General features: G+C 38.1%; 1 protein-coding gene and 1 long non-coding RNA gene across 3 annotated transcripts in view; one reads left to right on the forward strand and one right to left on the reverse strand.

The window, feature by feature from the left end:
• Positions 1 to 1,730: 1,730 nt before the first annotated feature.
• Positions 1,731 to 2,857, reverse strand: LOC144378848 (uncharacterized). Its single transcript, XR_013440681.1, has 2 exons — positions 2,773 to 2,857; positions 1,731 to 2,395 (listed from the first exon to the last, which is right to left on the reverse strand). It is a non-coding gene; the product is annotated as an uncharacterized LOC144378848 (long non-coding RNA).
• A 9-nt stretch (positions 2,858 to 2,866) lies between these two features.
• Positions 2,867 to 13,381, forward strand: part of KLHDC1 (kelch domain containing 1) — a 49,183-nt gene continuing 38,668 nt past the window's right edge. For both annotated transcript variants that reach the window (XM_036076151.2, XM_036076157.2), the window contains exon 1: positions 2,867 to 3,000. In XM_036076151.2, the coding sequence (XP_035932044.1) occupies positions 2,905 to 3,000 (96 nt within the window). In that variant the 5' untranslated portion in view covers positions 2,867 to 2,904. The remainder of the gene's footprint in view (positions 3,001 to 13,381) is intronic.

Consider the following 13,381-nt stretch of genomic DNA (forward strand, 5'->3'; position numbering starts at 1 on the left):
GTTCTGAGGCTGGGGACTAAGGAGAGAAGGCCAGTGAAAACGTGACCAAGACTCTCTCCTTGACCAAATTCTAGTCGTGCTCACCTGAGCACTATTCTCAGCTAGGCCTCAACCTTGGCCTATAAAAACTGCATACTCTCAGCACAAATGATTTCATCCCCCACACCTCCTGCGTACCACACTTAGAGACTTGAACGCTAGCGTTGTTTCTTTCTTTTTTTTTTTTTTAAAGATTTTATTTATTTATTTGAGAGAGAGAATGAGATACAGAGAGCATGAGAGGGGGGAGGGTCAGAGGGAGAAGCAGACTCCCCGCTGAGCAGGGAGCCCGATGTGGGACTCGATCCCGGGACTCAATCCCGGGACTCCAGGATCATGACCTGAGCCGAAGGCAGTCGCTTAACCAACTGAGCCACCCAGGCGCCCAGCTAGCGTTGTTTCTAACAGCTCAAGGCCACATTCCCTAGAATGACCCCAGGACCCCTTAGAGTCCCTTCCTGAAAAAGCTCAAGGCTGCCAGGAGAATTTTGTTTGTTCCAGTCCCAAATCTGGTGGTAGACAGATAGATCCTGAGCCCTCTCTTACAGCAGTTACTTTAGAAAGTTTGCAATTATACTTTCTCTGCCTTTGAGATGTAAACCTACCATCCCAAACCCTTTCTCTGAAGATGGGAGAGCTGTCTTTTTGAAATGCAAACATTCAGGGAGAGAACTGTGGCTCTCAATCCCAGTTCCTGAGTGGGAAGATACAGGCCTAACTTTGGTGGGTGCCTTGTTTAACTTGCACCACCAGCTCTGGTCATAAAGATAGAAGTTTGTTTCTTCCCTTGGTTAGGCTCCAATTAGCAAGCCCAGATGGCTTAGTCACATGGATCATCCCCGCCCTCAGCACTCCTCAGTGCCTTCCCTTAGCACACCCCTCCCTGCCTTTTGAAAGTCTCCAGGCTTCTGTTTCCATAAAGTTGATTTCAAGTCATACTGGAACCCCTTCCTTCTGTCAGTTTACTGTTGAAAAAAAAAAAAAAATCCATCCTCACCTCTTTAACCAGTGTCTGACTTTATCTTTGACAAAGGCCACAATGATGGGGTGGCTAATGGAGTTTGAGGAACAAGGGTATCTAATGTTCTGTTTGCAATTATTTTCTATGATATAAACCCCTTCTCCATCGTCTTTTTACTTTTATCTTTCATTTCAGTAAAATTTAGTAGCAATACAAATGACTTTTAAGAGCGGGTTTTTAAAGAAAATATGGTATGCTTCTGAGTGTCATGCCTGGAATGATGCATCGGAGAAGAGATACAGCATGCTCCATGGCGAGAAGATCTGTACGTCTGTGAGTGGGATTGTTCCAGTAGCAGTAGGAGTTTAAAGCCAGAAGTGACTATGAGATTATAATCCTAAGAATTTACAGAAATCTTGGACAGGGCTTTGGAATTCCACTGCAGGTGGAAAGGGGGTTCCTGGGACAAAGACCTACCCGTGGGCATATGGGTTACATATATTAATAACCTTATACAACCTGTATGAAAACTCAAGTGTCTCTTTTTGTACACCCCCTTCCTCAATAGATCACATCTTTCCTTCCCATTTTTCTGCTGTATTTTATCCACATTTCAACTATACAACTCATCCCACACCACATGTATTTCTTTATATATGTTTCCCTCTGATTGGACTTTGAAGCCCTTGTGATAGAACTATGTCTTACTCATCTTAAAATTCACTTTGTCTTTTCGTTCAGTCAACAAATATTTATTATGTACTTGGTACTAGGTTCTGGGGACTCAATAATACTTGAGCCCTTCAGCGTTTCCAGTCTAAAAGAGCCTGAGAACCAAGGATCTACATTAAGCAGATTAAGCAGGTACTTAATATGTACGGAATAAATGAATTAATGAACGAACTTGTTCTGAGTCATGGGCAGCCACAATCTCTTCAAAGAATGGCTCTGGACAAGCACATTTACAGACACTGGCGGAATTATCTTCCTTCCTGACCATAGTTTTACTTCGGTAGCATCATTTAATGACAAGGGTTCGCGAGCTTTGTCTGTAGGACGGCCAGAGAGTCCGTATTTCCAGCAGTGTGGCCTATATGGTCTTTGTTGCAACTGCTCAACTCAGACCACTCAGCCTTGTGGTTGTGGGGTTAAAGAAGCCGTAGTCAACACTTAACCGAATTAGGGTGGCTGACTGCCAATAAAACTTCATGGACAGATGATGACATCTGAATTCTTCTCATTTTCACGAGTCACAAAACAGCGTTCTTCTTTAGATTTCTTTTCAACCATTTAAAAATGTAAAACCGTCCTTAGCTTGTGGGCCGTACAAAAACAGGCGGCAGACTGACTTTGGCCCCCAGGCCGTAGTTTGCTGGAAGACGTTTTAGAAAATCCCTAATGAAAAAAAGAAAAAATATATATATATCTATATATTTCTATTAAATACATACAAACACCCCCCCCCCCCATTCTTGTGGATAACCGTCTTTGCTGGAGGTTGAATGGAAAAGGAAGCCCACACAAAGCATTAATTAATTAATATGTCACGGCAGCATCCACTCTATGGACCAGAAGTCTATTTATGGAGGGAATAAGATACAGAGTTCGGTTGTACTGCCAAAAGGACGCGATCCCAAGCGGAAAGAAATCAGCAGGTGGCAGGGTGCCGAAGCCAAGGCACCCCCGTCACTGCTCAGACCCGAGCATCCCTAACGGGCAACGCCACCCTGGGCCGGGCTTCCCGGGCGGGCTGCGGGACGGCGCAGACGCACTCGTTCCGCCTTCCCACCAATCTCGACCCTCGACGCGTTCCGTTCGTGCGTGGAGGAGCCCGGCGGGAGGAGAGGCCGCTCCGTGGGCAGGGGCTGCGGCGCGCCCGGCGGCTGGACCCGGCGACGGCGCGGATGGCGGACTCGCAGCCGTTCTGCGTGGCGGAGGAGCGCAGCGGCCACTGCGCCGTGGTGGACGGAAACTTCCTCTACGTGTGGGGGGGCTACGTGGTAAGGGGAAGAGCGGGACGGGGCGGACTCGCGCCGGGAGCCCGCCCGGCCTCTCGGCCCGAGCGGACGCCGAGCGCCCGCCCACACCCGGCCCTGAGGCGGTGGCCGGTCCGCGGCCCGGGCCCGGCGCGCCCGGCGCCGCCCCCCCCGCGCCCCGCCCGCCCCTCCGCCGTCGGCCGCTCTCCCAGCCGCGCCAGGGCTTGACGCCGCCCCGCCGTTGCTTCCACTTTGAAAGCCTTCAGACCCGCGTTCCGGGGCTCTTCCCACTCTGCGGCCCCCCGACTCCCCGCAGCTGTCCAGTAACCCCCGGTCTGGCCAACACTAAGTCCGTCTCTGCGCGATTAATTCTCTCTAAATGCTTGCGCAGACTTAAAGGCACAACGAGGACGCCGTGCTGTATTATTTTGTAAATATTTCCTATTGCTACAGCGCGATTCGGAATATTGAAATCACTGAAGCATTTGAATATTTCTAAGCGATTTTTAGTGGCATTCCTTTATCATTGGGTAATTACGAAGTTTTTTCGAGTCTCAAAATAGAGGCATATTAGCAACAATATACTAAAAATTGCTTAAATGCTTATCACAGTGGAGGTTTGAATGTGTGTATTTGTTTTAGTTTCTATAATCATAGGATTATAGAACCAAGGATTCTAAAGCCGGAAAACAGTTCAGGAATATATGCCAGCCCCTTCCGTTTACAGGGTTTTTTGTTGTTGTTGTTTTGTTTGTTTTTTAAAGCAAGCCATCTGGAAGTTCTCTTGGAAGTAGAACCTACATTTTCTGACTGTCTCGATACTATAATGTGACAGATGTAACATGATTGAATCACTCACTGAAATAAAGTACATACTATCTCTGTTAAATGATTCTCAGATCCAAGTCGGTTTTTGTTGTTGTTTTGTTTGTGTGTTTATTTTTAATTTGGTGCAGTCTCAGGACGGGAAAATTAGAACTAACCTTTGAGTGCCTACTATACCTGGCATGTGCTAGGAACTTTCATATCCCTAATCTTATATAATCTTTTCCATACCCTGTCAGGTAAGTAATATCCCCATTGAAAATAAGGATGATGAGTCAATGAGAATGAATAATGTCTATTTGACCTCAAGGGCAGGAGATTCCAACGTAGGTATGTTGGATTTCCAAAGGCTATTTTTTCCCTATGATAAGCTAACATAAATTAGATGACTGCTTTCTTAATGTCTAATATTTCCACCATTTGTTCTTTATAGAAAGAGCCTAGATATAATGATGGTTTTATGCAGAAGAAATATTTTGATTGTTTTTGAGCTCTGCCACTTGAAGATGTAGAGGTGTCAAACTTCTTCTGCTATATTGATTCTTAAGATTGTAAAAGTTAAGAAAAAATCTCATTTAAAACAGTAATCTGCACTATCTCGGATCTGGTGACAGTGTACATTTCTTTTGGGCCTACAAATGACATGTCTGAATATTTTTATCTCATTTTAATCTTGAAAATCGTGTAATTGGTAAGATTCCAGGTGTTCAGGTGGCATTCCGTGAATAGACTATTTATTGATCCAATGAGTAGAGTGCTGTAAGAACTGCTCTGAAAAGTGCCACACAGCTTTAGCTAGAGTCTGCTACAGGCATACCTTGGATATTGCAGGTTTGGCTCCAGACCACCGTGATAAAGGAGGTCAGATGAATTTTTTGGTCTCCCAATGCATATAAAAGTTACATTATACTGTAGTCTATTAAATGTGCAATGGCATGATGTCTAAAAAATGTAATACTTTATTGCTAAAAAAGGCTAACCATCATCTGAGCTTTCAGCAGGTCATAATCTTTTTGCTGGTGGAGGGTCTTGCCTTGATGTTGGTGGTTGCTGACTAATCAGGGTGGTGGTTGCTGAAGGCAGAGTGGCTGTGGCAACTTCTTAAAGTAAGACAGTGATGAAGTTTGCATTATTGATTGACTCTTGCTTTCATTAATGATTTCTTTGTAGCATGTGATGCTGTTTGATAGCATATCTACCCACAGTAGAACTTCTTTCAAAACTGGAGTCAATACTCAAACCGTCCTGCTGCCTTATTAAGAATAGAAAATGTAATATTCTAAATCTTTCATTGTCATTTGCACCATCTTCACAGTCTCTTCACCAGGAGTAGAGTCCATCACAAGAAACCACTTTCTTTGTTCATGCATAAGAAACAACTTCTCATCCGCTCAAGTTTTATCCTGAGATTGCAGCAACTCAGTCACCTCTTTAGGCTTCACTTCTAATTCTAGTATTCTTGCTATTTCTACCACATCTGCAGTTCCTTCTGCCACTGAAGTCTTGAACCTTCAGTTTTTAAAAAAACTCAGTATCTGTGAAGCGCAGTAAAACGAGTGCAATAAAACAAGGTATGCCTGTACTTTTTAAATTTCAGGGATTATCAGCAGCTAAAATATGTCTAAGGCATGAGTGGAAGGAAAGAAAATGGGAAGCAAAAAAGAAGACACAGCATATCATGAGAAAAAGTTGAATCCTTCCTTTTTATTCAGATCCTTCTGAACAGAAGATAGCTAAAAGGCCTTGGAATCTGGAGGTAATCCAGTAGTCAGTAGTTAAGAATAATGATCAAATAATTCCAGATTGTATGTTCTAATCACAGTTTTCTTCCTTATTAACAAAAAGCAATATGTGTTAAAATTCACAAATATATATCCTAAAGCTTGAATGGCCCACAGATAACTGTGTAGATTACTCATTACTCTGTTGTTGGGACATATTCTATAGGACATGGCATCTGAAAACAACTCTACCTCTCTCTAGAGGTGAGAGCAGAAGTGCTGAAAAGAGTAAGTGGCACATTTGAATTGGTGCCAGAATATTCTTTTGCTCCTACTTCTTCCATATCCTTTCAGTATCACTGAACTTCATGCAAACTTTAGTACTGCTACAGGGAACATTGAAAAGTTCCTGAGTAGTTCCCCCAAATTTTGGAGGAAAAGCATGTTTGTAGGTAGTATGCTTTCCTCTTAGGATTTTATTTCCATAACACAATTGATGTTAGTACTTTCTGCCCTGAACTTTTCCTTATAGAAAATATCTGCATAAATATGCATAACTACATATTTCTGTTTTGGATGTGGACTTAAAGGGAAGATCAATTTAGAATGTGTTTGAAAAGATTCCAGATGAGAGGCTTACAATGCCAGATATTAAAACATATCACAATACTATAATAGTTAAATCAGTGCTCCTGATGCAAGATGAGACAACATGATGGAATGGAAAAGAAACTACATAAACAGCCTAGCACACTAGCCTATTTTATACTTAAAAGGTAGCATTTTAATTCTGGAAAAACAATTACTCGTTCAATAAATGGCCTGAGTATAGCTAGAGGAAAATGATAGTAGAGCCTTAGGATTGAAGAGTTAATGTAGGGAAATTAAGCTATATCATATCAGAAGAAAATATGTGACTCTTTTCAAATCTTAAGTTGAGAAAAGAAAAATGAATTGGGTAAAACTATGAAGGAAGATTGGTAGATAAAACTTTAAAAAAAGTAAAAAAATATGGTTTTAAACACCATAAAGTAAGAAAGCAAATGACAAACTGGGGAAAATATTTGCAATATATATGATAGGCAAAAATAAAGATTAATAACTGTACGAATAAAAGTATCTCCATTGAAAAATGACCAATGGAGATGTACAAGCAATGTACACAAGAAGAAATGTAATATGAATCAAAGAAACCCAACCGAAAATGAGATCTTTTCTTCTTCAATTTGCAAATATTAAAAAGAATTTTTGAGAAGAGCATGGGGAAATGAATTAGTCTGGTAATGGGAGCACAAATTTGTATGACCTTTTTGAAGGAGAAGTTTAGTGATGTGTATCAAAAGCCTTAAGTGTGTATTCTCTTTAACCTAATCGTTCTGTTTTACATATTCTTAGACGGTCACATAGGCCATCCATGTCATGTGGAAGACATTTATTCTTTTCAGATGCTCAAAATTTGAACCTCCTTTCTCTATTGTAGTATCGCCTATCAGATGAGTCTTGTAGGGGTATTTGTTGTAGTTGTCTGACTACCTCCTACCTACCTCCCTAGAATGTAAATTCTATAAAGATAGAAGTTTTGTTCCCTGTTGTATCCCCAGTATCTAGAATTGGGTAGAGCTTAGAGGAGGTGACCTATAAAAAGAGCCTGAGTGCCACGTATTCATTTTTCCAGCCTCGTTTGCAGCTAGGTTGTGGGCAAGTGGCTTGGACTTGGTTAGATGGATCTGTGTTAGATTTGGACTTGGAGTAAAGATGTAAAAACGAGGAGCTGCAGAGGATTCTTACCCAGCAAGAGAATCTATAGGAAGATTGAGGTCCCTGATATAAAAGGCAGAGCTACGAACGGTAGCATGTTGCTTCCCAGCGACAGCAGCGGTTCGCTCGCCGGCCCTGTTCTCTGGCATGATTTCAGACTTTGCTCTTCCTCGTGGACATCAGAGGCTGGTTCTCCAGCTTCCCTTGCCGGTTTTGTGAGTGACTTCATATTCACTTCTGAAAATTTTATTTTCTTAATTTTAAAATTTGAAACATACGTACAAAAAGAATAGGTAAAATAAGTATCATTTAAGTTAAACATGTTTAACTTCCAGATTAAGAATTCGACTAGAACCAGTACCTTAGAAGTTTTCTGTTTGTCTTTCACTGATCACAATGCTCCTCCCACCCCAGAGGATACCAGTATCTTGATTTCTAGTTAATCACTCTTTTCTTTATAGTTTTGCCACACACGTGTCTATCTCTAAACAGTATATTATTTGGTTTTGGAAGCCTAGCATACGTTTTCTTTTGTGACTTAGTTCTTTTAGTAAATGTATGTGTTCTAGATTCACACATTGCTTGTATTCGGCTAATGTGCCCTTGCATGGCTGTACCTGTTTTGACTTGATGTCCACTCTGATTAGTCAGTTTCTGTGCTGCCTGGTTATTAAATATTTTGAAAATCACCCCTGGATTCACTCATCTGATGTGTGTCCTGTATAATATTCTGTTGTGTGAATTTACTGCAATTTATTCCACTATTGTTGAATATTTGTTGTTTTTTTTTTTTTTTTTGGTATTGTTAAGAAGTGCTACACTGAGCATTCTTACTACATGTCTCCTATTATATGTGCACAAGCATGCGCGCTCTCTAGGGCACATACCAAGGAATGGACTGCTGGGTCTCTTGGTATCCCACATCTCCAAATTTACTTGGAGATGTCACTGTTCCCAAAATAATGTGTATCAGTTTACACTCCCCTCAGCCTCCTTACTCCACATCCTTGACAGCATTTGGTACCATCTGGCCTGAAATATTTTGCCAGTCCAGTGAGTGTGACATATTTCATTGTGGTTTTGTTTGCTTTTCTATGATTACTAATAAAGTTAAGTGTCTTTTCCTATGAACTATTATAAACTATTTGTATTTCCTCTTCTGTAAAAATGCCGGTTCATAATCTTTTGCTCATTTGTCTTTTGGGTATTTGTTTTTTTTCTAACTGATTTATAGGAATTCTTTAAGTATATAGTTGTACGAATTGAATATGTCTTCCCAGTTTGTAGCTTGTCTTTGTGCTTTCTTGATGATTGTCTTTGTTCAACACCAGTTCTTCATTTTAATGTAATTTCAGTCTTTTCCTTAATTCTTTGTGCTTTCTGCATGTTTAATCTGTCACAATATGGAGATTATAAAATTTTCTATATTGTCTTCTAAACAATTGTCAGTTTTGCTGTCCCTCTTTCAACCTTTTTTAAATCTGAATTTTTTGTTTGCTTAATTGGTTTAAGATAGAGATCCAGTTTCATTATTTTTTCTATATGGATAACCAATTGTCCTTGTGTCATATATTAAATAGTCCCCCCTTTCCCTGCTAACATGTAAACTCAGTCTATCACACATCAAGTTTTCATGCATGTGTGTTCTCTTTCTAGGTTCTTTATTATGTTCAATTGGTCTCCTTTTTCTTTTGACAGAACCACATTATGTAAATTATAATAGCTTTATTAGAAGTTTAAATGTTAAATTATAAGTTTAAATACCCATTCTATCTTGTTCTTCAGGAATATTTTGGTTTTTTAGAGCCTTTTGTGCTTTTGTGATTTTCTTTACTATTTTTATTTTGTAGTAAAATATGTAAAACTTGTAATTTGCCATTTTAGCCATAGCTTAGTGTACAATTCGGTTGTATTAATTACATTCCACAATGTTGTACAGTGTTACCATGTCTAGTTCCAAAACTCTTCATTTCTCCAAACAAACTCTATATCCATTATGCAATAACTCATACTCCTTTCCTCAGTCCCTCGTAACTTCTAATCTTTTTGTCTTTATGAATTTGCCTTTTCCTAGATATTCCAAATAATTGGAAATAATACAATATTTGTCTTTCTGAGTCTGGTTTATTTTACTTACCACAATGTTTTCAAGGTTCATCTGTGTTATAGTATATATCAGAACCTCATTCCTTTTTATGGCTGAATAAGATACATTGTATGTCTGTACGGCATTTTGCTTATCCATTCATCTGTTGATGGGATACTTGGGTTGTTGCCATTTTTTGTGTACTGTGAATAATGCTGCTATGAAATTGGCATACAAATATCTGGGCCCCTATTTTCAATTCTTTTGAGTACCTAGGAGTTGAAATGCTCGGTCATATAGTTATTCTACATTTAACTCTTAGAGGAACTGTATAATTGTTTTCACAGTGCTTCCTCATTTGCATAAACTTTAGAGGGAGATTGTCAAAAAGTACCCTAATGAGATTTTATGTTACTGTATTCAATCATTAGATCATATGAGGGTGACAGACATGTTATGAAATTGAGTCTTCTCCAATTATATAGTATATCTCTCTCTCCAGGATTTTTTAAAATATTTTTTTAAAAAGCTTTATGGTGTTTTCATAGGGATCTTGTACACCTTTTGTTGTATTTATTTCTTTGTATTTTTTATTTCTATTGTTAATTTTTTTAAACTAAATTTTCTGATTGTTGCTGTGTTTTGAAATACAGTTGACTTTGAATACTTTTGATTCTGGCAAGCTTTCTTAATTTACATTAATTCTCATAATTCATCTGTTAATTTTCTTTTTATTTTCTATGTCATTAGTCAGATAATCTGCAAGTGATGACAGTTTTGTTTCTTCCATTCAAATTTTATTCCTTTAATTTTCTTTACATCACTGGTGGACACAAAGTACAGTGTTAAATAGAAGCTGTGTTTTTTCTTGTTCCTAATCTCAGAAGGATAGTTTTCAACTATTAACCATTAAGTTTGATGTTTGTGTTAGTGTTTTGTTTATTTGTTTGTAGATAACCTTTTTCAAATTGATGAAATTTTCTTCCATCTGATTTCCGATGAACGACTTTTAAATTTTGGAGAGTGATTTTTCTGCATCATACTGAGATAATCATATTTTTTCTCCTTTAGTCTCTTAATTTATAGTAATTTATAGTAATAGTATTATAATGCTAAACTGATATTGCATTTTATAGATTAAATGTAAGTTAGTATAATTTATAATTTATAGTAATAGTATTACAATGCTAAACTGATTTTGCATTTTCTAGATTAAATGTAAGTTAGTATAATTTTTTTTTATACATTACTGGATCCTGTTTGCTAATTATTGAGGGAGGATTTTTACATCTGTTTGTAAGTAGATTAGGTATTGTTCCTTCTTTTATTTTCTGGGATGATTTTTGTAAGATTGAATTAATTATTCTTTGAATGTTTGGAAGACCTCGGCTGTAAAGGTACCATCTGGTACTTACTTTGTAGGGGAGGTTTTAAATCTCTGATTCAATCTATTTAACTCTATGGATTGTTCAGATTTTCCATTTTTTTCTTGAGTCAAGTTTGGTAAGGTTCCCTCACCACCCCCACCAGCTTCAGGAGTCTATCCATTTCATTTAGGTTTTAAAATTTCTTGGCATAAATCTAAGTTGTTCATAAAACCCTCTATTTAATCTCTGTAGTAGCAATAGGTATGTCCCTTCTTCCATTCCTAAAATCATTTAATGGCAACTTCCTTTCTTTCCTTTTTTGAATAATTTTGCCAGAGCTTTATCAGCCTTCTGAAACATCAAATTTTGGTTTACTTGATCTTCTCTGTTGTGTTTTTTTATTTCATTAATGTCTGCTTTTTATGTCCTACTTTCTATGGGTTTATTATGTTGTTATTTCTTGAACTTCTGAAGTTGGATACTTAACTCATTCTTTTTGAGACTTTTAAATTCTTTAAGTGTGTAAGGCTATACATTTTCTTCCAAATGCCTCTTTAACTGTCTTCCTCATTTTGATAAGCAGTATTTTGTTATTTTACAATCCCAATATTTTATACTTTCCACTATTATTTCTTATTTGACCCATATGTTGTTTGGGAAAATATTTTAAATTTCTATGTTATTTTTACAGTTAGGTGTCTGTTATTAATTTCTAACTTAATTGTGTTATATTCAGAATGTGGTTTATGTCTATCTGTTGCCAGTCCTTTGGAATATGTTGAGGCTTGCTTTCAGGACTAGCCTGTGATCGGTTTTCATAAATATACTTTAGTTCTTTTTTTAAAAAAAGATTTTATTTATTTAATATTAGAGCACGTGTGCAAGCATAGGGGGGAGGGCAGGCAAAGGGAGAGGAAGAAGCAGGCTCCCTGCTCAGGAGCCTGATATGAGACTCCATCCCAGGATCCTAGGATTATGACCTGAGCGGAAGGCAGATGCTTAAGCGACTAAGCCACCCAGGTGCCCCTATATCTTAGTTCTTATAAAGAATATACATTCTAATGATCAGGTGAAGTGTTTTATATATGTCTGTTTTATCAGTCTTGCTGATTGTGTTGTTCAAATCTCCTATATCCTTTTTGATTATTTTATTTCCCGTTCTATCAATTATGGCAACAGGGATTAAAAACTCCTACTCTGACTGTAGATTTGTTACTTTCTCCCCCTGGTCTTGTCTGTTTTTACTTTAATGTATTTTAGGCTACCTTTTGATGTGTATATGATTTTAGAATTATTCTATCTGGGTAATTGAATATTTTATTATTTTGTAATGATCCTCTCTATGTATAGTAATATTAACTTGCCTTAAAATCTATTTTCTCAATACATCTACACCAGTGTTCTTTTGGTTAATATTTGCGTGGTATACCTTTTTCTATCTTCTGATGGAAACTTTGTATATCTCTATATTTTAGGTGTGTGTGTTACAACCTGAAAATAGCTGGATCTTGTTTCTTTCTAGTCTGACATTGTATATTTTTTCTGAAGAGTTTATTTAGCCTATTTATACTTAATGTGATTCTGATATACTATTTTCACCAGATGTAGTTTTGTTTTGTTTTGAGAGAGAGAGAGGGAGAGCAAGGGTGGGGGGGGAGGGGCAGAAGGAGAGAAAGAATCTTAAGTAGGCTCCATGCCCAGTCTGAGCCTGATATGAGGCTCCATTTCAACACCCTGAGATACTGACCTGAGCTGAAATCAAGAGTCAGTGGCTTAACCGACTGAGCCACCCAGGCATCCCCAAATCTGTTTTATATTTGCCTCTCTCTGTTTCTCTTCCTCCTCCTTCTTAACTTTCTCATTTCAAGGATTGTTTAAGGAGTTTTTTGTTCTTTTTCCATTTTTTTTGTCTTTGTGTAGAAATTATGATTTATTTCTAACCATGTAGTAGCTGCTCTATTTCAACATGAATACTTCACAAAGGTCAAAGTTAATAGTTTTCCTTCTTCCCAGAGAGTTCAAGTACTTTAGAAAGTTTAAAGTCCAGTCACCCCTTTCCCTAGGTGGTCCTATCCTGCTTCCCTCCCCTTAAATTAAGCATCAAAAAAAAAAAAAAAGTTTAGCCCTTTTTATGTGTTTAAATTTACCCACACATTTACCAATTTCTTGTCATACTGTTTCTTATCACATTTCAGATCTTTAGTTGTAGATCATTTTTCTTTTGTCTGAAATAGCACAACTATTACAATTTCTTTAAGTGAGAGTTGATTATTGGCCAACTGTCTCAACTTTTGTTTGTCTGAAAAGTTCTTTATTTTACCTTGGTTCTTAAAATATGTATATATATGTATATTTTTAAGATTTTATTTATTTATTTGACAGAGCGAGAGAGCACAAGCAGGGGGAGCAGCAGAGGGAGAGGGAGAAGCAGACTCCTCGCTGAGCAGGGAGCCCAATACGGGACCCTGGGACCATGACCTGAGCCGATGGCAGACGCTTAACTGACTGAGCCACCCAGGCGCCCCTCAAATATATATTTTTACTGGGTAATAGAATTATAGGGTGACAGTTTCATTCAACACATTGGCTAGTACTTAGTCTTGATTGTTGCTAATGGGAATTCAGTCATTAGTTGCCATTTGTTCGAA

This window comes from Halichoerus grypus, chromosome 8 (genome assembly GCF_964656455.1).
Source record: "Halichoerus grypus chromosome 8, mHalGry1.hap1.1, whole genome shotgun sequence".
Classification (NCBI taxonomy): Eukaryota; Metazoa; Chordata; class Mammalia; order Carnivora; family Phocidae; genus Halichoerus; species Halichoerus grypus.